General features: G+C 40.4%; 1 protein-coding gene across 1 annotated transcript in view; it reads left to right on the top strand.

Annotated features, from left to right (window-relative positions):
• WDR59 (WD repeat domain 59) overlaps positions 1-25512 on the top strand; it is a 1485413-nt gene that overhangs the window by 714993 nt on the left and 744908 nt on the right. The window contains exon 14 of the mRNA XM_044081604.1: positions 20212-20307. Coding sequence (XP_043937539.1) covers positions 20212-20307 — 96 coding nt within the window. The remainder of the gene's footprint in view (positions 1-20211; positions 20308-25512) is intronic.

Below are 25512 nucleotides of genomic sequence, written 5' to 3'. Positions count from 1 at the left end.
GTCCCTCACAGACTGCAAGATCCTAAGGCTCTTCTAAATCCTTCTCTGCTTCTATACCATATCTTTAAGCTACTGTTCAGGCTTTATTGGTTCTATTCTTAACTCTCTCTCTCACTGTCTATCTGCATCACAAACTTTCTGGCTGTTTTCCTAACTGAAACTTACATTCTATTTTGCATGTACTGTTACAGTCAATGTCACACATTACACTACCTAAGTACTACTTTTTTGGACACTGGCTACATCATGTATGGTGAGAGTGACTATTATTGTCTATAATGTTTTAACTGTATAGAATTGTCTAGATGTGTAGTAATATATTGCAACATCTTGTATCAGTTTGTTCTTTCAGCTTATTTTTTTGTGTAGTATTTCTAATGTATTTTTTTATTGTATTGGATTATACTGTATTTGTATTGTACTGTATGTGGAGCATTTCTCCCCGGGCCTCTGCTGAAAATGGGTTCTGTAGACCTAGTCAGACCACTCCGGTAAACAAATGTCAAATAAAATAAAATAAATAAAATAAAAAAAATGTAAAATAGTCACAAACCTAACATAATCAGAACATGTTTAATTCGGTTTACTACGAAAATTGTGATGGTCAAAAAAAAAAAAAAAAACGTTTGTTTCACCGACCTATAACACCATACATGGAACAGTACCTAGGTCACTATGTCGAACATCATGCCGAATATTCGAATTTGGCCTTGTTCAACGTACTGTGTCCCATGCACCTTACACAACAGTAACGTAAGTTCAGGTTGTCAGCAGTAAGAACATACTGTACAATGCTGAACTACATGATTTTGCAGGGGGCACGCCCCCCTGAACCCTCCTGGGGGGCTGCACACCCACACCCCCTGCAAATTGGATATTCCAACTACAAGATTGCATTGCAGTGGGGAAAAGGTTAAATTTTCCGATCCTCATCTCATCACAGTCTCTTGTAAGAAGGTTGACCACATATGTGGGAGTGCACAGTGCATTCACTGAACCTGGGACTCACACACACGAAGGTTCGGCAACATGGATTCAGCCAACTGTAATTCAACATCCGGTGGTCTCTGAACCTTCACTTGTAATTTTACTCCAATACTACAATATTCCATCTAGTGGCTAAAAAACGTGTTACCTAAAATGTTACCTAAAAATGTAATTACATTGAATGAGCATAAAAATCCTAGGCCTGTTGTCAAAATAATGATGATAAAATTGTGAAGAATGTGTATAGAATGTATAAAAAATGTAGATGGCGCATGTCTAAAATAGTATTATGGACTAAAAAACAACTTCAACTACTGTAACACAGGTACTGTTAAAAATAAACTGGATGATAGATGTAAAGTTTTAATGAATAGGAAACTTAAAAAGTGGGAAAGGGATTTGGCAGAATATATGGACAATTGCTATTACCCTAGGCCAGCTGGTACTTACAGGACCTGGAGTATTTGGGATGATCAGAATGGAAGTGGACCGGGTGAAAATCCTAGGATGGAGTAGGTAGCTCATAATTATTATGGAAATATGGAAGACCCTCAGACCTTAGATGTGCATGACCCTTTACAGTTTCCCCCTCTCTGTTGATCGGAGAGGTTAATGAACAAGAAACCCCCCCCCCCATTTTATAATTACAAATCCAACAGAAGGAAGGTGACGGGGAAGGGGAGATTTTAGATACCCATTTGGAGGTCATTGGTGCTGAAAAGGGAAAGTGCATTGTTAATAATGGATGTAAATATTCTTATAATACCTATAATCTATTTAATTATAGTAGTCTTGACACTGTCACCCATTTTAATTTGTTTTCTAAAGGTTTCAGGTTTACCCCCAGGACAAAATGCAATATTAGCAAGGTTTTAATTGATTTAAAAATGTTTTTGTGAAAGAAAAACTTTGATATTCTGTTTGCAGATGGCCATGTGGATACCTTTAAGAAGAAATCTATTTATAATCCCCCCATTACACGCCCAGCTGAAGAATTTTGAAACCTTATTGGAAGAGACGTTAAGGGTGGGGGTTCAAGCTAATAGGTTTTATTCTAACCTCACCTCGGAAGAAAAAAATATTATTATAAGAAATAAGAACCAATCACTTTATTAGGGTAATGAAACCAGACAAGGGTGGGGGACCATTGTTATGAACAAGATGGAGTATGAGGCCAAAATGATGGATATTTTATGTGATGAAAATATCAGAGAGTTTCAGTAAATGAGATAATACAAATGATTGACTTAGATATTTATATTTTATTGTTGGAAGGAATTATAGATTTTGAAACTCATCAGTATTTGAGGATTGATAAACCTAGGGTTCCATCAGTAACTGGCATAACCTAAAATACACAGAGATGTTCTTAACACCACCCCTTAGACTCATTGTGTCTGCTAGTAGTTCTAAAACTTACCCTTTGTTTAAATATTTAGATAAAAAATTTAAAAAATATATAGATGATAGATAAAATTTTAAAGATTCTTGGGGGGACTTCCTGAAGGTAGATAAACCTGAATTGTTTCATGAAGACGTTATTTTTGTTACAATTGATGTTGTAGATTTATTTTTGGTTATTCCCCACAACATAGGGATGGAATGGTTTGAGGAAGCCCTTTCTTTAAGGGGTAATTTTCCCAAAGATGAGGTAGAATTTTTGATTCTTATGAAGATGGTTCTTAAATACAATTTTATCTATTTTGAAGGTGCATTTTTTTAACAGATTAGTGGGGTGGCTATGGGTGCTTGTTGCACCCTGACTTATGCCAACATTATTTTATCCTTGTGTGAAGATAAATTTATATTTGAGTCCCTGTACACATTGCTGGAAGTTATATAAGCATTATTTAGATTATATTTGTGTATTTTGGTGCGACAAGAAAGACAAATTAAAGAAATTCATTAACTACATTAACAATACGACTGAAATTTTGAAGTTTATCTAAGATATAAGTTATGATAAAGTTAACTTTTTTAATATCACTATTCATAAAGAATTGGAGGCCAAAGAATTTGTATACTGTATTTCGTAAGGGTACATTTTCTAATTTGTATTTATATTATACAGGTGTTAGACTCTTTTCATCAAAAGAAGAGCATTGGGAAGAGCCAATATGTGAGAATCAGCAGGATTATTTTGAATTATTTGGATTTTTTTAAGAGAATGTGATATACTTGGGGACATGTTTACAGAAAGAGGATATCCATCCTCCTTGATTGACGATATTAAAGCTGAGGTTTTGCAGGATAGAGATGTGAAGTTTTCCCCATACTTCGGAAGGATGGTGTTAGAGTGAGATTAATAGAGAGAATAATTAAGGATTTAGGAGTTCTAATGGCGATTTTGATTTTAAGGGGGTCTTTGTGGCTAATTTTAATGGGGATGCTGGGGTTATTCGGAATGATATTTTAAAAGAATGGATGCAGTTCACACAGTTATCTGATTTGGAAGACATTTTCAAGACCCCCATTGAATTTATATTTCGGGAAGGCCCCTATTTAAAAGATATTTTTGAAAGGAATTCTGTTATATGAGAAGTCAAAAGAAAGCAGGCACCTATAAGTTTGGGGGGAATGTTCCTCCTGTCCTTATATTTTGCAGGGAGGTGAAGTTTTCAAGATGTTTTTCCAACTGTAATAGTTTTGGGGTAGTATATCTTGCCCTGTTTGATAAATGTGGGGCATTTTATATTGGGAAAACCAAGAGGAAATTGAAAACTAGGATGTATGAACACTATATATGACATAAAAAAATGAATGATAGGAATGCATGGTTTAAGCACACTTTGCACTGTGGGGAAGCTAAGTTTTTATCTTCTGTTGTGGAAGAGATTCCAGTTGATGTTAGGGGGGATTTTGGGACATCACTATTGAATATAAAGAGCTATATTGGCAATTAATTCTTGAGGCTAATAAATACCCAGGGCTTAATGAAAATGTTTGATTGCCCCATGTTGAAATTAAGGGCAGCTAGGTTATAAGATAACCCTGAGGTATTTTCATATCTGTTACCATTGCACCTGTGTTATAGTAGTTGAAGTTGTTTTTTTAGTCCATAGTAGTATTTTATACATGCACCTTCGACATTTTTATGTATTCTATACACGTTCGTCACAATATTATTATTTTTTTTATTATTATTAGTATTATTATTTTGACCCAGTCCTAGGATTGTTATGCTCATTCAATATAATTGCATTTTTAGATATGTTTTTTAGCCACTAGATGGAGTATTGTACAAATTAAACACGTTCTGATTAGGTTAGGTTTGGGAATTTATTTTACTTTTTTTTTTTTTTTTTTTTTTTTTAAGTAATGGTTGCCAATCAAACTATTTTTTGTCGTTTTGACATTTTACTCATACATTAATATATTAACATATTGTCTATTTGTTTTATTATTGTTTTTAACTATTTTTATCTGTTCTGAATTTTAATGAATTGATTTAATTTGGTTAGTTGATTAAAGATGATGTGAGGATATAAATAACTTTGAATTTTTTATGTGGGTGTACATCTGATGAAGTCCTTAGCCGACAAAAACTACTTATAACAGTGGATCTTTAAAAGTGAGATAGCTTTGGTAACAGTGCCCCTTCACCGTCCCCCATCTGATGCATGGAAGTTCAGAACTCCTGCCCAAGACAGACATTAACTAGTGCTTCTTTGTCCCAATGGATTTTGATGTCTTTGTCTTCTCACGCTACCATCCTTGGGTAATCCGTGAGTCCACCAGTGAGGAACTGAGAGCATGGCTGTATAATGATAACATCACAACAAAAAGTCTCCTTGGAAGTTCCAAGTGTCAAGCAGCACTAGTGCCTGTAGCACATATTCCTGCCTTTTACTTTTTGCATATCTGTGAGTGAGGTAAGTCAGACTTTATCTCTTCCTCTGGAAATGGCCTATCTTCTAAATGCCATCTTTTTTAAAGCTGTGATCTGCATGATGAAATGACACACACATTCTGGAGGCACTTGAGATTACACATCATCCTATATCCTAATGGTCTCCTTTGCCAAGCTCCGTATGAGAAATATCTGTTGGTACCTGATGAATCTCTAACAACAAACACCTTCTTCACTGGAAGAGGTGTTGCCAGTCATCATTGCTCTCCAGAAGGAGATCAGTTTTGTGGGACAGTTAGGGTAAAATGTGTTTTGATGATTTAGTATGATTTTGGGTAAAGGTAAGCTTTGAACTATGAGCAAGTGTTATTTATTTGCTTAAGTTCTGTGGCTTCCCATGTGTAACTCTTTATTGCCTACCTTGTCTATGATTATAATATCAAAGGAATCCTGAAGAGAGGAAGGCAAGTCCTAGATTCCTGTTTTGACAATTGAGGAGTCCTTTTTTCATGAACAACATAATTTCTGAATTTTGTTGCAGATGTTCTTGATTCTAAATGTAGATTTCTATTTTGACAGGTGCTAAAAGTAATTTCCTTTCAAGAACAGTGCTCTACCTTCTGATTTCTTTTGCAAATATTTTAAATTCTAAGTTCATATGTGACTGTTCATGTTTATCATATTGATCATTGCTGCAGTATTCTTAGCTGTATGGATTATATCCTGTCAAGGATATAACAGCTGGTCAACTTGCAAAGCTTCAGGGTACCTTCCATATGCCCAAACTGGCAGGCAGCTTGAGCTGAGCTGACTAAAAGATTAGTTTGGGTGCAAAGCCCTCCAAAGATTTACTGCCGCCGAAGAGTATGCTCTTCTCAGACTTTCCAGGATTGACGGTCGGCTTTGTGCAGTTCCTTGCTGGACAGATAAATTCCCTTTAGGGGTGGGGGAAACTTTTTATTTTTTTACTTTTTTATTATTTAGGTTTCTGATTTATCACTTTTCTCTTCAGGAAAGTTATTTTAAACCTAGAAGTGTGTTTTAACAGACTGCCTCGACAATGTAACATACTTTTAAACAGAATGCTCATTTTTATGTCATTTTAAAAGTGGTGTAGAGAACTGAAAACTTTTTTTGGTGAAATCATGTTTATTTTACTTTGTGGGAATGACAGTGTTTTAAAGTGCTTTTTTCTGTCAAAAAATAACTTTTGTGGATTGGTAGTAGCTGCTCGTCTTCCCGAGAAAGAGGCTACCAGTCCCACTGTCATTCCTTCTTCCAGTCACAAAAAGAAAAAAAAAATAAGCAAGCAGACTTTGCCACCACAGCAGGGTAGCAATTTGCCCCAGCTGTAGGTGAGTGACTCTGCTATGGCCATTTGTTGTAACTAAGACTCTACTCATCTTTTACCCTGAATCAATATCCTCTGCTGTGCCTCTCCATGGGGAAGCTGCTGCTGCCACCATTAAATAAACACAGTTGGTCACATTTTTCCTGTCAAAAAGAAACCGAAAACCAAGCATGTAACTATTCCTCCTCAATTTCCTTTGGATAGGAATAATTTTCTGAGTCTGGCTTACTGCTTAATTCAGGCCATTGATCCTTTTTGTAAAGGAGTTTCTGGTAAAGTAAACAGGGATTCCTCTTTTCCTGGAGGAATTCAATATTCTGAATCTGAACAGGAAGATGCAGGGACAGATACAGTTTTACCCTCAGATTTCTGATTCAGACTCAGAGGAGAGCATAGTTTCCAATTCTCCCAGTGGAACTATTGCTGGAATGCTGCACCAGTGTTTTCAGTAGAAGAACAGTGATGTTTCTCAGTCCCTAAGAAAATAACATGAGTTGTTACAGAAGGATTTTCTAGAATCTACACCCATTCCTCCTGTTATGTCTGCTTTAGAGGATGTGTGTGTGTTACTGCCTCCAATTTTCCTTCTAGTCAGCCAGCTGCCTCTAAAAAGGCATATAGGATGTATACAGTTTCTTGGTCTTTTAAATTTTTATACACTATCCCCAAACCTGACCTAGCAGCTATAGCTTTGGTTGATCCCACCACTGATAAGCACTTAGTTAATTCCAGTCCTACTCTTTTTGATAAGGATGGGACAATTATTTATAAGTATGGGATAAGGCGTGTACTTCTGTAACTTTGAATTTCAGAATTTTCATGTGTCAGGCTCATGTATTAAAGTTTGTTCTAACAAGTTATGAAAGTATGAGGAATGTTTTATCTGCAGTTTCTTCTTGTAAGGAAAAATCTGCTTAAAATAACTTGGTTTTTTCTGTTGCACAGGTCACTACTCATTGTTTACAGTGTATGTATGACTCTGTTGATACTACTTCGAGGGCACTGGCACTGTTTTCAGGAGGTTTGCATAATTGCATTCTCAGAACCTCCCAGGTGTTAAAAATTAGATTTTAAAGTCTCACTTGGATAGAGATTTAACATGTGGTCCCTATGCTGCAGAGTTGATCAAAAAGTGTGATGAAAAGGGGAAGCCAATCCATTTTTCAGCTCTTCTTTTCTAAATTTTTCCGAGGGATTTTCTAACACTTCATCTAATTTTGGTCAAAAAACAGAATAAACACTCTTAACAAAATACAGATAAACAGACATTTAAGAAGGAATGGCAAGGGGGTTCCAAAATGAAGTCTCAAGCCTCACAAAACAAGGGCAGTCCAACAAATCTGAATGTGACTAGTCAAGAGATCTTGTGAACCCCTCCCACCTTGACCCCTTTTTCTTCTAGAAAGTCTGAGTCTCCAGTTCGATGTATGGCAGCAGATGGTTTCACACTAATGGGTTCTGAAAATCATTCATCAAGGTTACAGATGGCTGTGGAAGAAATCCTTTCTTTCCAGGATGTCATTCCTCATCCTTCAGATCAGACTCTCTTGTTTCCACCAGTTCTTCAACACATGCTGTCCCAAAGCATGATAGAACCAGTTCTCCTTTCCAGGTGGGGAATGTTTTTTTTTGTTTTATTCAAGGATGTTCCTTGTGCCAAAGAAAGAAAATTCCTAGAGACCAGCTCTGGATGTTTCTTTCCTAAACCTGTTTGTGGTAGTGTCCAAGATCAAAATTATGCCACCTCACAACTTGCTTACCTGTTCTTTCTTTCATGTTTCTTGGCTGTGCTAGACTTGAAATATCACATCCCTGTTCATCCAGACTTCAGACATTTCTTAAAGTTTTGTGTGTTCTGATCACATTATCCATCCTCTGCCTTACTCTTTTGACTGTCCACTGCACCAAGAGTGTTCACAGAATGTCTAGCTCCAGTTGCAGCTCATTGCAAGCTGCAGGGTATCCACATTGAGTGTTTCAAAGTGTCTCACTTAGGTGAGAGATCTCTTACACAAGCTGGGATTCCAAGAGAGCATTCAAAAGTCTTTTTTGACTCCTTTACCCAGGATTATGTTCCTGGAATGTGGACTAGACACATGAGTTCAAAGAGATTTTCTTCCACAGGAAAAATAGATCTTTATCTACATCTATTTCTAAGGTTTTCCACTCAGAGTTTGGTCACTTCAAGGGAGTACCTCAGGATTTTGGGTCTCATAGCATCTGTGATTCTCATGTTTTCCCTGGCAAGACTCCACATGAGAAAGATACAGTAGTATTGGAAGTCTTTTTGGTCCCAGCATCATCACCCTTTATCTTTTCAAATCCCAGTGCTGGGGTTGGTAAGAAGAGAAGTCTTTTTCTGGAGACAGCAGATATCCTTAAATCCAGGTCTATCCTTCTTCCTCCCTACTCCAAAGCAGTTAGTCACCACTGATGCTTTGGACTTAACTTGGGGAGCAGTTTCAGGAGGGATAAAAGTGCAGCAAATGTGAGACACCAAGGACAGATGAAAGGACATAAATATGAAGGAGATGCTTACACTGATCTCAACTCTTAGCTTCATAGGTAGATACTAGGCTGTCTGCCTGAAGGCATTTATAAGCTTAGCCGGAATTGTGTTGGCTTTCGCTGCCCCCTTAGATTAGTTCCCTGTGCCTCTGTCCAGCAGAGCTATTGAAGTGATCCCCGGGGTAAACTTTGTATTACTCATCCACTCGTCAAGGTTTCTCTTGAAGAGTGTTAGCGAGGAGCTCTGCCTAATGTAAACTGGAATCTTGTTCCAGAGCATGGGAAGTCTCTGGGACAGGAATCTGTCCCTCCAACACGTCCTATTTATTGTTGTGGTGAGGTTTAGATCCCTAGAGAGTGTTGCTTGAGGGAATATGGTTTTCTTTAGGTGGAGCATGTCCATGAGTTCTGCGCTGGACATGGCCTTATATGTCTGGCATAGATCACCTCTGAGTAGGCGGTATGCAACAGAGTACAGCTGGAGTTTCTTCAGTCGAGCTGCATAAGGATCTGTTTGAGGCCAGTGATCCTCTTGGTGAGGTACTTCTGTGGTCTTTTCAGCTGTTGCCGGTGTCCTGTAAGGTACATCCCAAATGGGGCATTGTACTCGATGATGGGTCTGATGAGTGATGCATAGAGGGGCACAATGGCCTCTTTTGATCTGGATGCAAACCCTTTTGTGATTAGGTGGGCCACATAGAAAGATTTTCTAACCACTTTGGCAAAGTGATTATCAAAGGAGAAATTACTATCTACTTGGGTCCCCATATCCCTTATTACATCTTCCGTATTTAGGGGGCTACCACCTATGTGGTAGTTTGTGGGTACTTTGTTTTTTCCAAAGGGGATGACTATGCTTTTTTTGGCATTTAGCTTGAGGCCATGAATGGTCCCTGGGACCTATTCCAGTGATTACAGACAGTACTACATTTACAACAAGCAAGGGGGAACTAGGTCATAGCCCCTTTGCACACTAACCATGTTGACTTGGGATAAAGCTTCACAGCACAGTCTCACTCTTTAGGCATCCTACATTCTCTTGGAGCAAAACCATGTGACAGACAAGGTGAACAGGACCAGGGTAGACCTTCACAAATGGAAACTAGATCAGGGTTTTTTTTCAAGATTTGATCCATTTGTGGGGAGTTCCTCAAGTAGACCTGCTTGCCTCCTGTCTGAACAATCAACTGGCAAGTTTCTGTTCCAGGACACCATGCAAGAGGGCCTGAAAGACAAGAGGTGACCACAAGAATGTTCATGTAGGCTTTTCCATCTTTTCCACTAGTATCCAGGGTACTTCTAAAGATTCAGAAGGAATCCCCTAAGATTGTGGAGACTCCCCTCTGGCCCAGGCAAACGTGGTTCTCCCTTCTTTTGGAAATGGCCAGGGGCAATTACCACAAGCTTTTTCACAGACTGGATCTACTCGCACAAGAACAAGGGTGTTTGTTACACCCCAACATCAATCAACTTGAATTGACTGCCTGGATGATAGGGTCTTAATTCCTTTTAGGCACCTGTTTACTGAGGATGTGTAGCAGGCACTAATGGAGGCAAGAAAGGCTGCTAGTAGAAAGTTATATATTGGCAAATGGAAAAGGTTTTACATTTGTGCCAGTAACATAACCAGCAACCATTCAAGGTTGATTGCTCTCTGGTTATACAATATTTATTTAACATTTGTTCTCTGGTTATACAATATTTATTTATTTAACGTTTGTTTACTGGGAAAGTCCAAGTAGGATGGAGCCTATTTTCAGCAGAGGCCCAGGGAGAAATGCTCCAGACACCTATCTTTAGAATTTGGGAGGAAACCAGAGCACCCAGAGGAAACCCAGACGAACACAGGGAGGACATGCAAACTCCGCACAGAAGGCACCCCAGCCGAGAATCAAACCAGAGAGCCTCTTGCTGTGAGAAGATGATGCTTAACTGCTGCACCACTGCACTGCCCATAATATAAATATTGTTAATGTATTAATTATTATAAATATTATTAATATTTTTGTGAGTTACTATCCTAGGACCTTTCTTATTCATCTGTCAAGGTTTATTTATCGGCCATTACAGCTTGTCTGCCCATGGATCCTTCTCTTTCAATGCTGTTTCACATCAAAATGTTCTTGAAATAGGGTTTTATATAAAAGATCTCCAAGACAGCTGGAGGCCTCTCCTTGGGATCTTACTTTTGTGTTAGAGAAAGTAACAGTTGCCCCATTTGAACCAGATAATCTGGCTGACTTGAGATTCTTAACATGGAAAACAGGTTTACTGTTTGGTTTGACCTCTGCAAAAAGGGCGTCTGAGTTGCAAGCTCTTATGATGAGTCAACCCAATGTCATTTTCCATAAGATCAGGGTTTGTTTGAGAACTAATCCTTTTATTATGCCTAAAGTGGTGTCCATTTTTACTTTAAGGCAAACTATCCATCATCCCGTTTTCTTTCCTAAACTTAAAAACGAGGGAGAACGTATACTCCATTGCTTGGATATCCACAGACAACTCCAGTACTGTCTTAGGTTCATAGGTTCATAGGTTCATACTAGGCTATCTGCCCGAGGGCATTTACAAGCCTAGCCCATAGTTTTGTGGCTTACGCCACCCCTTTAGTATGGGGAACTATACCCATTATTTTGCTGTGCCTCTGTCGAGCAGTGACACTGAGGTAATCCCTGGAGTATATCTGCGATCTCCCATCCATTGGTCAAGATTTCTCTTGAACAAGGCCAGCGAGGTGCTCTGCCTCACATATACCGGGATTTTATTCCACAGCATAGGGAGTCTTTGGGTGATGAATCTATCCCTCCAGCACGTCCTATTAATAGCCGTGTCGAGGTTTAAGTCTCCGCCCTTGTGGCTCTGATGGATCTAGATTTTTGAGGTGAAGCATATTCATCAAATCTGGGTTTGACATGGCCTTGTATGTTAGGCAAAGGTCACCTCTGAGCAGCGTGGCGACTGAATAGAGCTGGAGTTCTTTCAGTCGGGCAGCATAGGACAGATGTTTGAGACCCTTTATCTTTTTGGTGAGGAACTTTGTGGCCTCTCCAGCTGCTGCAAGTGTCGGGTCAGATACATTCGAATGGGGCATTGTACTCAATCATTGGTCTGATGAGTGATGAGTATAGGGAGACTATGACCTCCTTGATCTAGATGAGAATCCCTTCATGATAAGGTGGGCAATGTAGAAGGTCTTCCTAACTACTTTAGCTACATGGGTGTCGAATGACAGACTACTATCAACCTGGGTCCCCAGGTCCCTGATAACTTCTTCTGTGCTCAGTGGATTGCCACCTATTTGGTAGCTAGGGGTAACCTTGTTTTTCCCGAAGGGTATGACTATGCATTTTTTAGCATTTAACTTTAGGCCATGGCTCTGGCACCAGTTATCCGCTTCTGTGAGACCCTTCTGAAGGATATCTGTGTCAGATGTGTTTTCTACTATGGCGCCCAGTTTGCAGTCATCTGCAAACTTTGTCAGCCATAACCCTCCTGTGTTTGCTTGTACTTGAAAAGTAGATGCCAAACAAGAGTGGGCCCAGGACTGAGCCCTGTGGTACACCACTTGTGACAGGCTTTGAATCTGACATGGCGCCAGCAACTCTGACCCTGTGGGTTCTGTCACTCAGCCAGTTTGCAACCCATCTTGTGATGTATGGGTTAACATTTAAGCTGATGAGTTTTTCAATGATACCCGAGTGGGGTATTGTATCGAAGGCCTTCGCCAGATCGAGGTAGGCTGTATGGACTGCCTTTCCCTCATCAATGGCTTTGGTGACTGTTTCGAAAAAGTCAACCAAGTTTAGAAGGCATGATCTGCCTTTGACAAAGCTAAACTGGGATGGAAATAAATCTTTCAGATCTTCAGTTGTTCATTTCTTGTGAAGATAAGGAAAAGGAACAACTTGAGTCAAAACAGATAATTTCCAAATGGTTGTCTAAGGCTGTTACCTTTTGTTATACTTATCTTCTGGGGCCTTGTCTTCATCTATAGCTTTTTGGAAAAGGTTGAATTCTAGAAGTGTTTTACAAACTGCTACTTGTTCATCTGTACATACTTCTACAAAACACTAAGCTTGTTTACTTCTCTAGGTCCAGGTAAAACTTTGCTAGGACCATTCTCGAGAGGCTCCTGGACTCTTCTCTTTCCACCTCCTAAATGTAGTTAGCTAAAGTAATCTACATAAACTACTGCAGCATTGGTCAATATAATGATCATAGCAGAGCTGTTTAATTAAAGCTTACCATAACAGTAGATCTTCGAATGAACACTACTACAGTAGCTGCTCCTTCCATCCATCTCCCTTGTTTTTTGGTGTGTTTATTTTATGCCGTGGTGTGGACATTCATTTTTTGTTGTTCCTAACATTGTCCTTATAAGGCTCAACCTCCCTCTCTCTGCCTGCAAGAAGGCTTTTAAGGGCTTTGAGCCCAAACTTGTCATTTATTCAGCTCAGCTCGAGCTGCCACTTAGTTTGAGTGTGTGGAAGGTGCCATAAAGCTTTGGAGGCTGGCAGGCACCTATGTCCTTGGCAGGATATAACCCATATAGCTAAAGCTAGCAGCAGTGATCCTTTGAACATCTATTGTTATGGTGAATTTTACTTACCCAACTGTAGTATCTTCATGCTGTTCCCTGCTGTTTTTTTTTCTTAGGCTTCCTATTTTTGACTGGCCTAGTTGTAGGATTTGTGATTATAGTCGTACCCTATTATTACACTTCATGAAATTGTAGAGTATATATTTATTTTAATGTATATATCAGTATTTACAAAGTTTATACAGAAATGTGTATACTTATATAATTCAGAGTCAACAGTTTTCTGCATTATGACTGTGTGAATACTTTAAATTTAACTTCATTAATTTCTGTATCGGTAGAATAGAGCAGTGGTTCATGCCTCACAGCATTTAGTTCTGTGACTGCACAGAGTCTGCATGTCCCCCCTTTGTTTGCATAGGTTTTCACTGCTAACTGTTTCCTTTTACATTCCAAAGAGGTGCTGACAGGTGAACTGGCATCCTTTAACTTGTTCGTGGATGTGTGTGTCTGTGTGCATGTGTTTGTGTACATCCTGTCATTTCATCCAAGACTGGTTCTCTGACATAAGCCCATGGCTAGTCAGGATAGGCTTCAGTTCTTCCAGAACCCTGAAAAGGATAAAGCAGGAATCATTTAGACTTTACTACAGTGCTAACAGTTCCCAGCTCAGCTTAATTGTTAAGTTAAGATGCTGCTTGGTATCCTACTTAATCAAAGTAATTGATGTAGAGAATGCTGATATTTGTCCTTTTGTTGTACAGTTGTGTAATGTTTTGAGACCTTTGCGTGAATCTTTTAAATGTAGTTCTGTTCACATTGTATAAGAAAGATATGACTGAAAATGGCTCCAGTGGTCTAGTTATCTTACATGGCAAACAAATAAATGAGTGATCTATATTTGTATTAAAAAAAAATATTTCAGTGTGTACTTATTGCAAGGTATTTTGTATGCAGACCACTATTCATTATGGCATGCTGTTTTTACTATTTTACAATACTCTATTTAAGAAAGTAATATGTCTTTAGTTTACACTCCAGCATTTGTAAAAGCAGCTAGTAAGAATTAGAAGGAAATGGTTTCTTCTTACTGCATTTTATCTCTGTTTATAGTGAACTACATCATCTTCATTGCATCTTGTAATTAAAGCTGGGATGTTCTTCGTTCCTCATTGCTGCAGTCCTTACTATTGGGTATAGTCCGCATCCAGTCGGCCCGAATACCAGAGTATAAGGCTGACGTCGGTCAGGGCGCATTAGACTGACGTCAGTACGTCAGGGTACTAATGCGCATGACCAACGTCATATCCTCAGTCTTTTTTGCCGCATGGTCCGATGCAGAAGCAATTTTGCGAGTGCAGGTTGGCATTCTGAAATATTTCCGAAACCGGAGTTTCAGACCGAAACAGAGTTGGCTAAGTACCCCGTTGGGGAACATTTTGGTTTTTCTTGCCTCAGTATTTAACCGGATGTCAGAAAAAGTGAATAACTGTATTTCTTGTGGGAAACAGATACCTCATAGGGATTACCATACCTTGTGTATACCTTGTTTAGGGCCTGAGCACGACATTGTTGGTTGCCGCTCTTGTGCTAGGTTTAACAAACGCACTATTAAGAGGAGGTTAGACTGTGCCAGGTTAGTGTTTGGGAAGCGTTGCAATTATAAAATGCCGTCGGATGCTCCGCGCCCGCTTCATCCAAGAAGCGCAAGGACAAAACAGCAAAGCCTAGGGTTGATGAACCGGCAGTCCCGGACGTCGGTTCTTTAGAAGGCTCAGTGGAGCCAGAGGTTTTGCCAGGAGTTTCCATGGAGTCTCAGGCAGAAACTTTACTGTTTCAGGATGTGCCTTCTCAGGAGGTAGGCCAGGCTGAGGGGGCTTCTCAGGTAACTGTTCTTCCCTCTCTTCCCAAGGTAGTTAGAGCCTCTCCTTCTGTTGCCAAAACTTCTTTGAGAGGTAGGCCTAGTTCAGCTTCAGTGGGGGCTTCTCCTAGCATTTCGGGTTCTGTACCTAAGAAAAATATGCTTAAAATGGCAGAAGATTTGATTACTATGATTAGAGGTTCTATGCCCCCGCCTGATAAGAGGCCTAGGGTGGAACCGGAGTTTGATAGTTTTGAACAGTGTTCAGAGGTTTCAGAGTCTTCTGCGGAAGACTTGGAGGAGTATCCTACTTATTCTGATTCTGATGTGGATGATTCCACTCCTACAGCTTCTCCTCCTGAGGATTTCTCATTTTCAGAGACTCTGCATTCCATGAGGGAGCACTTTAAATGGGAAGGCCAGGATTACTCTGATTCCAGGAAAAGGCTTAGGGAATTCTTGTTTTTACCCCAGCATAGGCCCTTAGCTATTCCTCCTGTGTTGAATGTGGTGGAAGATGTTTTTGCAGAGGCTTCCCTAAACCCAGACTCTTTGCCTCCTGCTCCTGTTAAGCCTGATAGGTATTATAGGGTGCCCGAAGCTCATAAGTATTTGTTTAAGAGTCCTAGGGCGGACCCAGAAACTATTTCTCAAGGGCCTAAAGGTGTTAAAGCTTCTGTGATTAAAAATCCTGTTCCCACTGATAAAGAGGCAAGGGCTTTGGATAGGTGGGGAAAGAAAGTGTATACTTCTTCCACTCTAGCCATGAGAGCATTGAATTGTCAGTTTCACATGCTAAAATATCAGAATTATCTCCTTTCACAATTAAAATCTAAGGTGGATGCTTTGGCGGAAGGTATTGAGTGTAAAGAATTGCTGGATTTGGTTCATGTGTCTGAACAAGTGGGTAAGCATTCTTTGCAATGTGGTTTTGATGCTGTACAGGCCTCCTCGAGGGTGGCTGCTACTAGTTCTGTTCTTCGCAGGCATGCCTGGTTGAAGGATCAGAATTTAGCTGAGCATGTTAAGACAAGGATTTTGGATGCTCCTTTACAGTCTGATGTGTTGTTTGGATCGCCTGTGGAAGCAGTTTTAAAGAAAATGGAGGACAAAGCTAAGTCTATGCAAACTGTTAAGGATTTTTTGCAGGTGCAGCCACCGAAGTTTAGTAGAAATTGGCCTGCTAAGGGGTGGACATATCCTGCTTATGATTCCCAGTCTAGGGGTAGGTCTAGACGTGGTAGGGGCAGGGCTCAGGGCTCTTTTAGGCCTAGAACAGGGAGTTCACCTGCTCAGACTTCTGGTGAGGGCAGGGGTCAGTCCTTTCGGAAACAGACCCAATGACCTGTCTTTTCAGCTGCCAGTAGATTCTCGCCTGGCAGCTCCTTTGGGAGGAAGACTGACTCTTTTCAAAGAAAATTGGGATTTAATTACTCAAGACAAATGGGTGTTGGATATCATTCACCACGGTTACAGATTTTATTTCCATACAATGCCCCCTTTCAGAGGCATGCCAGACGTTCCTCCTCCACAAAGAAAAGAGGCTCACAAGCAAGTTTCTCAGTTACTCCAGATGGGGGCCATTCAGCCAGTCCCTGTATCAGAAAGGGGCCTAGGATTTTATTCTCGCCTGTTCCTAGTACCAAAGAAGGGGAACACGTGGAGACCAATTTTGGATTTATCTCTCCTCAACACTTTTCTGGACATTCCCAAGTTCAAGATGTTGACGTTACAACAGCTTTTACCTCTGCTGGGCAAAGATCACTGGATGGTAACTTTAGATCTCAAGGAAGCTTACCTTCATGTGCCTATAAGGCTAAGTTGCAGGAAGTATCTGCGGTTTCGAGCTGGAAATTCTCATTATCAGTTCTCTGCATTGCCCTTTGGCTTATCTACTGCCCAGAGTATTCACAAAGGTTCTGGCTCCAGTGATAGCTTACTTCAGGCTTCAAGGAATTCAAATCTATCCTTACTTGGACGACTGCCTGATTCTGGCTCAAGAAAAGGAAGACCTTCTACAGCATCTGGAATATGTCATAGCAGTGCTAAGATGCCTAGGGTATTCTGTGAACGAAATAAAGTCCAGTCTAGTACCCTCTCAAGACATGTGCTTTCTGGGTGTGAGACTGAATACAGCAGCCCAGATGGCCTTTTTAACCCCGGACAAGCAAAAGAGTCTATCACTTTACTTCCATCAACTATCTCATCAGTCCGTGCTGACTGCAAGGACAGTCCTTCAAGCATTAGGGTTCATGGCATCTTGTATTCTGGTGCTTCCCAATGCCAAACTGCATATGAGGAAGCTACAATGGTATCTCAAAAATGTATGGACACAGCACTGCCAGGATTTGGACACTGTCATTCAAATAATACCTTGCCTTCAAAAAGAATTTTTGTGGTGGGCTCAGGAATGTCACCTAAACAAGGGACTCTCTGTGACCCGGCCAGAGGCGAGTCAGATTTTAACGACAGATGCCTCGGACATTGCTTGGGGAGCTCATCTAAATGGAAAGTGGATACAAGACAAGTGGCCTGCCAGACTACAGCATCTACATATCAACATGAAGGAGATGTTAGCAGTCCAGTTTGCATTAATGGCTTTCAAGGAGTTACTTCTTCCAGGGCAGGTGTTGATTCTAACAGACAACACAACTGTCATGTGGTACATCAACAAGCAAGGGGAACACATTCTTATCCTCTATGCAGGCAAGCAATGATTTTATGGGAGACTGCGCTAAGCTTGCAACTAACTCTTCAGGCAAGGTTTCTGCCGAGCACAGAACTCCTTAGCAGATGTGTTAAGCAGACAAATCATGGATCCCCACGAGTGGAAACTGGATCTTCATGTATTTCAAAATTGACAGTGTCATGGGGAACTCCAGACATAGATCTGTTCGCTTCTCCACTAAACCACCAGCTGCCACAGTATTGCACAAAGGGGTTTCATCACACAGCTTGGAAAGTGGATGCTCTGTCTTTCAGTTGGAAAAACCTTCATGTGTATGCCTTTCCTCCTCTGCCTCTTCTTCCAAAGGTACTATTAAAGGTCAGACAAGACAGGCCAAGGATGATTTTGATAGCTCCAGATTGGCCTCGGCAACACTGGTACCCACTACTACGGAGTCTGGTAAGGAAGCCTCCATGGCCTTTACCTCTGATTCCTCATCTGTTATCTCAGAAGGATGGTCATCTGCTCCATGTCAAGCTTCACTCTCTTCATCTAACAGCCTGGCATATTCTGTGTTGAAACACAGCAGGTCTCAACTTCCTCAACAAGTTTTAAATGTGATTATGGAAGCTAGAAGACCTAGTACAAGGAAAGTGTACGCAGAAAAATGGAAGAGATTTTTATTTTGGAGTACAGCAAAGAATTTGCAGGTTTCTGAGCCTAATTTGAGTGTGGCTCTTCAATACCTTACTGAGTTATTGGACAAAGGTTTGTCCTTCTCTTCCATTAAGATTCATGCTGCAGCAATTTCAGCTCATTATGATTGTGACCCACCATTGTTTTCGCATCCTTTGTTCAAGCAGTTTCTTAGAGGGGCAAAGAATATAAGACCCACGTAGAGCTCCTACTCCTGCTTGGGATCTCAATTTTGTGTTGGAAAAACTTACTCTACAACCTTTTGAGCCTGCGGCTATTGCTGAATTGAAATATTTGTCATGGAAGACTGCTTTTCTGCTGGCTATTACTTCTGCAAGAAGGGTGTCTGAGTTGCAGGCCCTTATGGCAGTAGAGCCATTTTTGATTTTCCATAAGGATAGGGTATCATTACGTACTAATCCTTCCTTTATGCCTAAGGTGGTTTCTAGTGTGGCTTTAAACCAAGCTATTCATTTGCCTACTTTTTATGCAGACCCCCAAAATAAAGGGGAAAAGATTTTGCACACTTTAGATGTACACAGGCAATTGCGTTATTATTTAAGCAGGACTAAGGATTTCAGGCAGTCTCAGCAGTTGTTTGTTTCTTTTGCTTTGAGTTCGCAGGGCAAGCCTGTGTCAAAACAAACTATTTCTAGGTGGATTGGCTTTTGCATTGCATTTTGTTATTCCCATCATGGCAAGGAGATTCCAGCTGGGATTAGGCCTCATTCCACTAGGGCTACTGCCACTTCAGCAGCATTTCTAAGGGGGGTGGCAACTAAGGATATTTTGGAAGCAGCTACTTGGAGTTCAGTGCATACTTTCTCTAAGCATTATCACCTTCCTATCTACTCTAAGTCTAGGGCTGGTTTTGCCACAGCTGTTTTGCAAGGCATGTTGTCAGCTCCTGCTTCTCTATGATTTGCCAGCCTCCCTTACCTCTGCTTTGGGATTCTACCCAATAGTAAGGACTGCAGCAATGGGGAACGAAGAACATAGTACAGTTTTGTACCTACCATAAATGTAGATGTTCGAGGATCCCCATTGCTGCAGTCCAATTTACCCTCCCTCCTTCCCCTCTGTGTTTAGGGGTGGTTGTGTAGGTGAGGTTACATGCTTATATTTGTTGTATATATTCTTGTATATATTGTACATATTTTTGGTGCAGGTATTTTGGGCCTTGTCTTTTTAGGGTCTTCTGACATCTGGGGCAAGAAAAGACTGAGGATATGACGTCGGTCATGCGCATTAGTACCCTGACGTACTGACGTCAGTCTAATGCGCCCTGACCGACGTCAGCCTTATACTCTGGTATTCGGGCCGACTGGATGCGGACTATACCCAATAGTAAGGACTGCAGCAATGGGGATCCTCGAACATCTACATTTATGGTAGGTACAAAACTGTACTTTTTTAGGTAGACCTACAGAAAAATGTAAGCCGTTAAAACTCAGTGTGGAACTATTCTCAGTGGTATACTTGGATGAATTTTAACAAATATATTGAATGCACTGAATTTAGCTCCTAGAACCGTACAGGCAGCTGGTTACTTTTTGGAGTCTGTCGCAGTGTTAATAAAATCAGCTGGTCTTTAAACTTGAGTTAGTTTTAATGTTCATAATTACAGTGCTTCAGATGTAATGCTGCTGAAAACTAGTTTCTCAAAAGGGTGTGATACCAGCCAGCTCTTTGGCTTTCCAAAGTAGTAATGCTAACTTAAATTCCTTGATTTTCTTGTTCTTTTCCCTAGATCTTGAAGGACACATCAGTACAGAAAGTTAAGCGGAATCAAAGTTGTCTTGAGCCATGCCTACGTCAGCTGGTCTCTTCGCTTGAATCATTTGTGGTAAAGGCAAAATCTCTCAGTGTTTTCTAACCATGTAACTTAATGAAATTGTATAAACATTTAGTCTTTTTTTTTTTTTATTTTTGACCCTTGTGAATTTGAGGATGGAATTAATGACTAGAACATGAAATTACAAAATTAATTCAAAGAATATGAGGTTTACAGATCCTAATACTTAAAGGAAAGCTCTACCCCTGCAGTAAAGTTTGTCTAAAGTTATTTTTCTCCCTGTATAATAAGATGTTTTTAGTGAGCAGAAACCCTTTGGTGTTTCTTATTTTTTTCATTTTCATTTTTCACTGCCACAAATTATTAAGATCCTAACATTTTTTTTGCCAGTTCAAATCTCACATTGCTTCAGAAAGGAATTTATTCAGCCTGCGTGACCTAGATCAGAAATTTATATATTTTTTGTAGTTCTTGGTGTTAGTCACCCCTTACAATTTTATGTTGTGAGGTCAGTAAAGTGCACACATTAATGGCTAAAGGAAACTCTTCTCCATAGAGTTAGTGTTTGAATTAATATTTATATGAAGCACAATGATGCGTTATGTTACAGTACTACATAAACTGGTAAATCCTCAGTTTTGGCCTCGGAAGTGCTGCTCTTATGTGACTATGATGTATTATGGACTGTCGGAGAATAGACTTTCTCTTGAAGGGATAACTGTCAGAAACAGTTGATGGAACATCTTTTTTCTTTTCTTCTGTCAAGTTGCTGTGATATATTTACACCATTAATAGTCTGTGAAACATTCCAATGCTTACTTGTTAGCAGAAGTGGTACTGCAGATTTCTTAATTCCCAGTTATTTCAAGGAAGGACATGAAGGTTAAAATTCCTTACTGTACTAATGAGCCTGAAGAAGACATTACTTATAAAAGCAAATATGTCCTTTATAGGGCATTGGACCTTTTGATGAAACTTTTTAGAATATTCTCTTTTAACTTCAGCCACCAACCAGAAATAAAAACTCTAACAAGCACACTACCCTGGATTGGATACTAGCCAGCAAGATTCCCCAGTCCTATATAGCAGGCTGCCTATCAGATATCCTTGGTGATCATTCCCTGACATTCCTACTCAAAAAACACCTATACCAAGTTAAACCTGTCATCTACCATCAAATAAGTAAAAAACTACACTTTAACCCAAGCACATTCATCTCATCCCACAAAGAATGTAACTGGCACCCTCTAAATTACCTCAGCCTAAATGACGCAGTCCAATTTTTCAATACTACCTCCGTAAGCATTCTAAATAACCACGCCCCCATAAGACTTACTAGAACCAAAGCCCAACCCTCCCCATGGCTACAGAAAACCACTAGGTCAGAAATGAAAAACAGAGATAAAGCCTGGGAACACTGGCGCAAAACCAAAACTTCCTCAGCTAGACAGGAATTCCTAGAACTACGCAATAGAGTCAAAAAGCTAATAAAGCATGACAAAATCCAATACTACCAGTCTGCCCTCAGCTCCTCCCAACACAACCCCAAACAATTCTGGACCTCCATAAACTCCATCCTCCACCCAGGTAAAATCAGAATCCCTCCATCTAACATTCCTCACTCCTCAGAAAATATTGCTACCTCATTCAACACACACTTCACACAAACCGTACTATCACTAGCTAGACAACACAACCCCCCTCCCCTACACATCACACCTTCACCCAGTAATCTCCCCACACTCTTCTCATTTTCTCCCATTCCTACCTCCAACATAAGAAAACTCTTAACTAAACTTAAACCCACAAAATTAGCAGTAGACAACCTCCCAAGTGAATTCCTACAAATTGCAGCTGACGCCGTAGCCTACCCAGTATCCATCTTGATTAACCGATCTCTGTCAGAATGCAGCGTCCCTACACTATGGAAAATATCACACATAATTCCCCTTCACAAAGGCGGCCCCACCACAGAACTAACCAACTACCGCTCCATAGCGATGCTATCTCCACTTTCCAAAATACTAGAGAGATGCATTCACTCTCAAATCTCAGACTACCTCCTTACCAACAACCTCCTTTGTAATACTCAACATGGTTTCCCACCAAACCATAGCACCACCACTGCCTTACTGTCTTTTACTAACACTATCCTTCACCATAAAAACAATGTCCATCTCTCTTCTGCTACTTTCCTAGACCTATCTAAAGCATTTGACATGGTCCCACACAAACAACTCATCTCTGTACTCAATAACCTATCCTTCTCTCAATCCGTCACCAACTGGTTTCAGAGTTACCTATCTGACCGCCAGCAATCTGTTGTATGGCAGAATTTCACATCTCCCCAACTACCTGTCTCTATTGGTGTTCCCCAAGGATCCATCTTTGGACCCCTACTCCTCTCTATCTATACCAATAATCTAGCCTCTGCCACCAAACATGGCACACACATACAATATGCAGATGACTCATCCATCATCAGCTCAGCCCAGTCCCTACCCGAACTGCAAAAGGTCACACAGGATGCCTTTTCTTCTGTTGAAACTTGGCTATCCGATGCCCAGTCAATACTCAACCCAAATAAAACTAAACTCCTCATTTTTGAACCCACCAAACATACACAAAACAACTCTCACTTTAACATCACAGCAAAAGACAACACCACTATCCACCCAACAGATGACACCAACTTGCTAGGAGTTGAAATAGACAACAATCTCAAATTTGACATTCACATATCCATGACCATAAAAACATCCACAAAAAATAGGAGCCTTATACAGAAATAAGCAACTCCTCACCAAAGCTGCTAGGATTTCAGTTGCAAAGTCACATCTTATCTCCACCCTACTTTATGCCTCTCCAATGTATACCAACCTAAGGCAATGCGATCTAAATAAACTCGAGACCTGCTACAACAAAATTGCCAAATTCGCCACCGGGGTATCCTACCGCAGTCACCACTGTCTCTCACTTACTGAACTAGGCTGGCTAGAACTCCCTCACCTCCTTCAATGGTATCAACTCGCACTCGCCCACAAACTAGTAAACCATCCTCTAAAGGTCTCATCCCTCCAGTATCTACTCCAACCCTGTCTCACCACCAAACCACTACGATCCAGCAACAAAAATCAATTACAGGTTATTAGAGCCAATAACACTGCTGGAGAAGCACTATTCTCCAACGCTATAGCCAAATTATGGAACCCCCCCCCCCACAATAACCTCTGTGCCATCATGCACCCACTTCATAGCTTTACTTAAAGCGCACCTAAAACATGCTGGCTATGCCCTTGTAACTCTCCCCTCTAACTTCTCCCACTCCATCTACCCTCTAGCTCTCTTTCACGCCACAAACTACCTTTGATTACAGCAAGCTCTGATACTGCCATGCCTATCTACTTATTATACGGCAGTAACTTCTTATTGGAATAATTGTTAATATCTGCTGTGACTTCGTGGATGGAACAGATGCTACTTATCTACTGAATGTACTATGTTCTTCATCTGTAACTATGTAATATTTTAATTGCTAGGATTCTTCATCTGTAACTATGTCTGTAATATTTTAATTTGTGGAGCTATTCTCCCAGGGACTCTGCTGAAAATGGACCTGCGTCCAGTCGGACATTCCCGGTCAACAAATGTAAACAAAATAAATAAACTTTTCAGAAGTGAATAAATGATAGATAAGTAATCTAAAGTGGGGGGATGCTTTTATGCTGAGCTGTGACAGGACAGACTTGCCTTGAACTCTTGCTACAGGATTTGACTTGGGAAAACAGTCCCATAGAGTCTGAGTTTCCAGAGTTTGCAGCACAGTACCAGACAGAGTCCACATTCGAGATGTGCAAGTATCACAGCTGGAAAGAGATCACCCATATAATCTGTTTCTCACTACCCATTGTAATACTACACCCACATAACTGTGAAACAAAAACATCCTAAACTGAAGTGCTAAAAATTTCTTCCAAAAGCAGTAAAACTTCCTAGGCATGGCAGTGTAAATGCTTGCACCACAGCCCAACCTCAGCAGCATACTAACATCATTTCTATACTACATATAGATTCTTCCGCTATTAATGAACATTATCATTATTATTAGGTTTGGCCAGGCCCTACAAGCTACAAGACTTGTCCATTCACAATTTTAATGTACTTATATCTGATTCCACAGTGTAGCATACTAATGCACTGCTCACAAGGCTGACCAAAGTCTGGGTAACAGCTGACTCTCTGATGCTCAGATTCACTATATTATTAGAGAATTAATGTTCCTTCACCCCAGAAATGAATATGACATGATCATTATCTATACAGGCGTGAGTGACTCACACCCGAGATTATATGAAAAGGGACATAATGAAGCTGTCCAAGACTGGAAGGAAATTAGTCCTTAGCGGTATCCTACCATCTGTAAGAATGATGCCACGGTGTAAACAAAGGATGATTGGCTTAGTCATTGATGTCATTCTAAGGGGCCCAGTGTGTGGGTTGACCTGGAGTGAGATGGAAAACAATACTACTTGTTTCAGCAGGGATGGTCTGCACCCATCTCCCCATGATATTTACATACTGGTTAAGATATTCTCTACACACCGTAGTACTTTTTTAGTCAATTTCAGTTTATTCAGGCTACCAGTCTAGCAAGTCCAAATCTGAATTTAGCAAATATTAATGTAGAGTTACTCAAAGCTAGGAGCCTAAGTAAGAAAATGCCCTCCCTTGAGGCCTTCTTGACTGTACGAAAGTGTCTGTTTGGGTTACCATCAAAACCTGCTTCCATTACATTGCTAGTACTCCCTCCAAACCAGGTTTTCCTACCTGCTGCTCATTTAGGATTATACATAGAGACAGCAGTAATGCAGGTAGTGGCATGTCTGTCTTTATATAGCACTATGTCGTCTAGATTAGTGGAGCAAGATAATGACCTTGTATTCCTCTGTATCCTAGTGTCTGTAAACCATTGCATCCTGGCCAGCACTACAGAGCCCCCATTCACAACGCCCACAAATCATGAAGCGTATATTAACAGAGTCCCTTTCCACTGACCCAAACACTATTATTCTGGGGGCATTTAACTACCTTCCATTAATAGTACACCTAATTGCCAGTAAGCAAATATGTGCAGTGCTGCCTTGACTTTATTAATGGAAGCTCCCTTGATAGAATAGTACCCTTCCCCACTAAAGGCATCAACATCCTCAGTTTTGTCCTCACCAGCTCTGCCTTTGTATGCCCCCTGCCCATTGT

This window comes from Protopterus annectens, chromosome 8.part1 (assembly GCF_019279795.1).
Source record: "Protopterus annectens isolate FY-2018-M chromosome 8.part1, PAN1.0, whole genome shotgun sequence".
Classification (NCBI taxonomy): domain Eukaryota; kingdom Metazoa; phylum Chordata; order Ceratodontiformes; family Protopteridae; genus Protopterus; species Protopterus annectens.
This window is presented reverse-complemented; position numbering and strand designations above follow the sequence as displayed.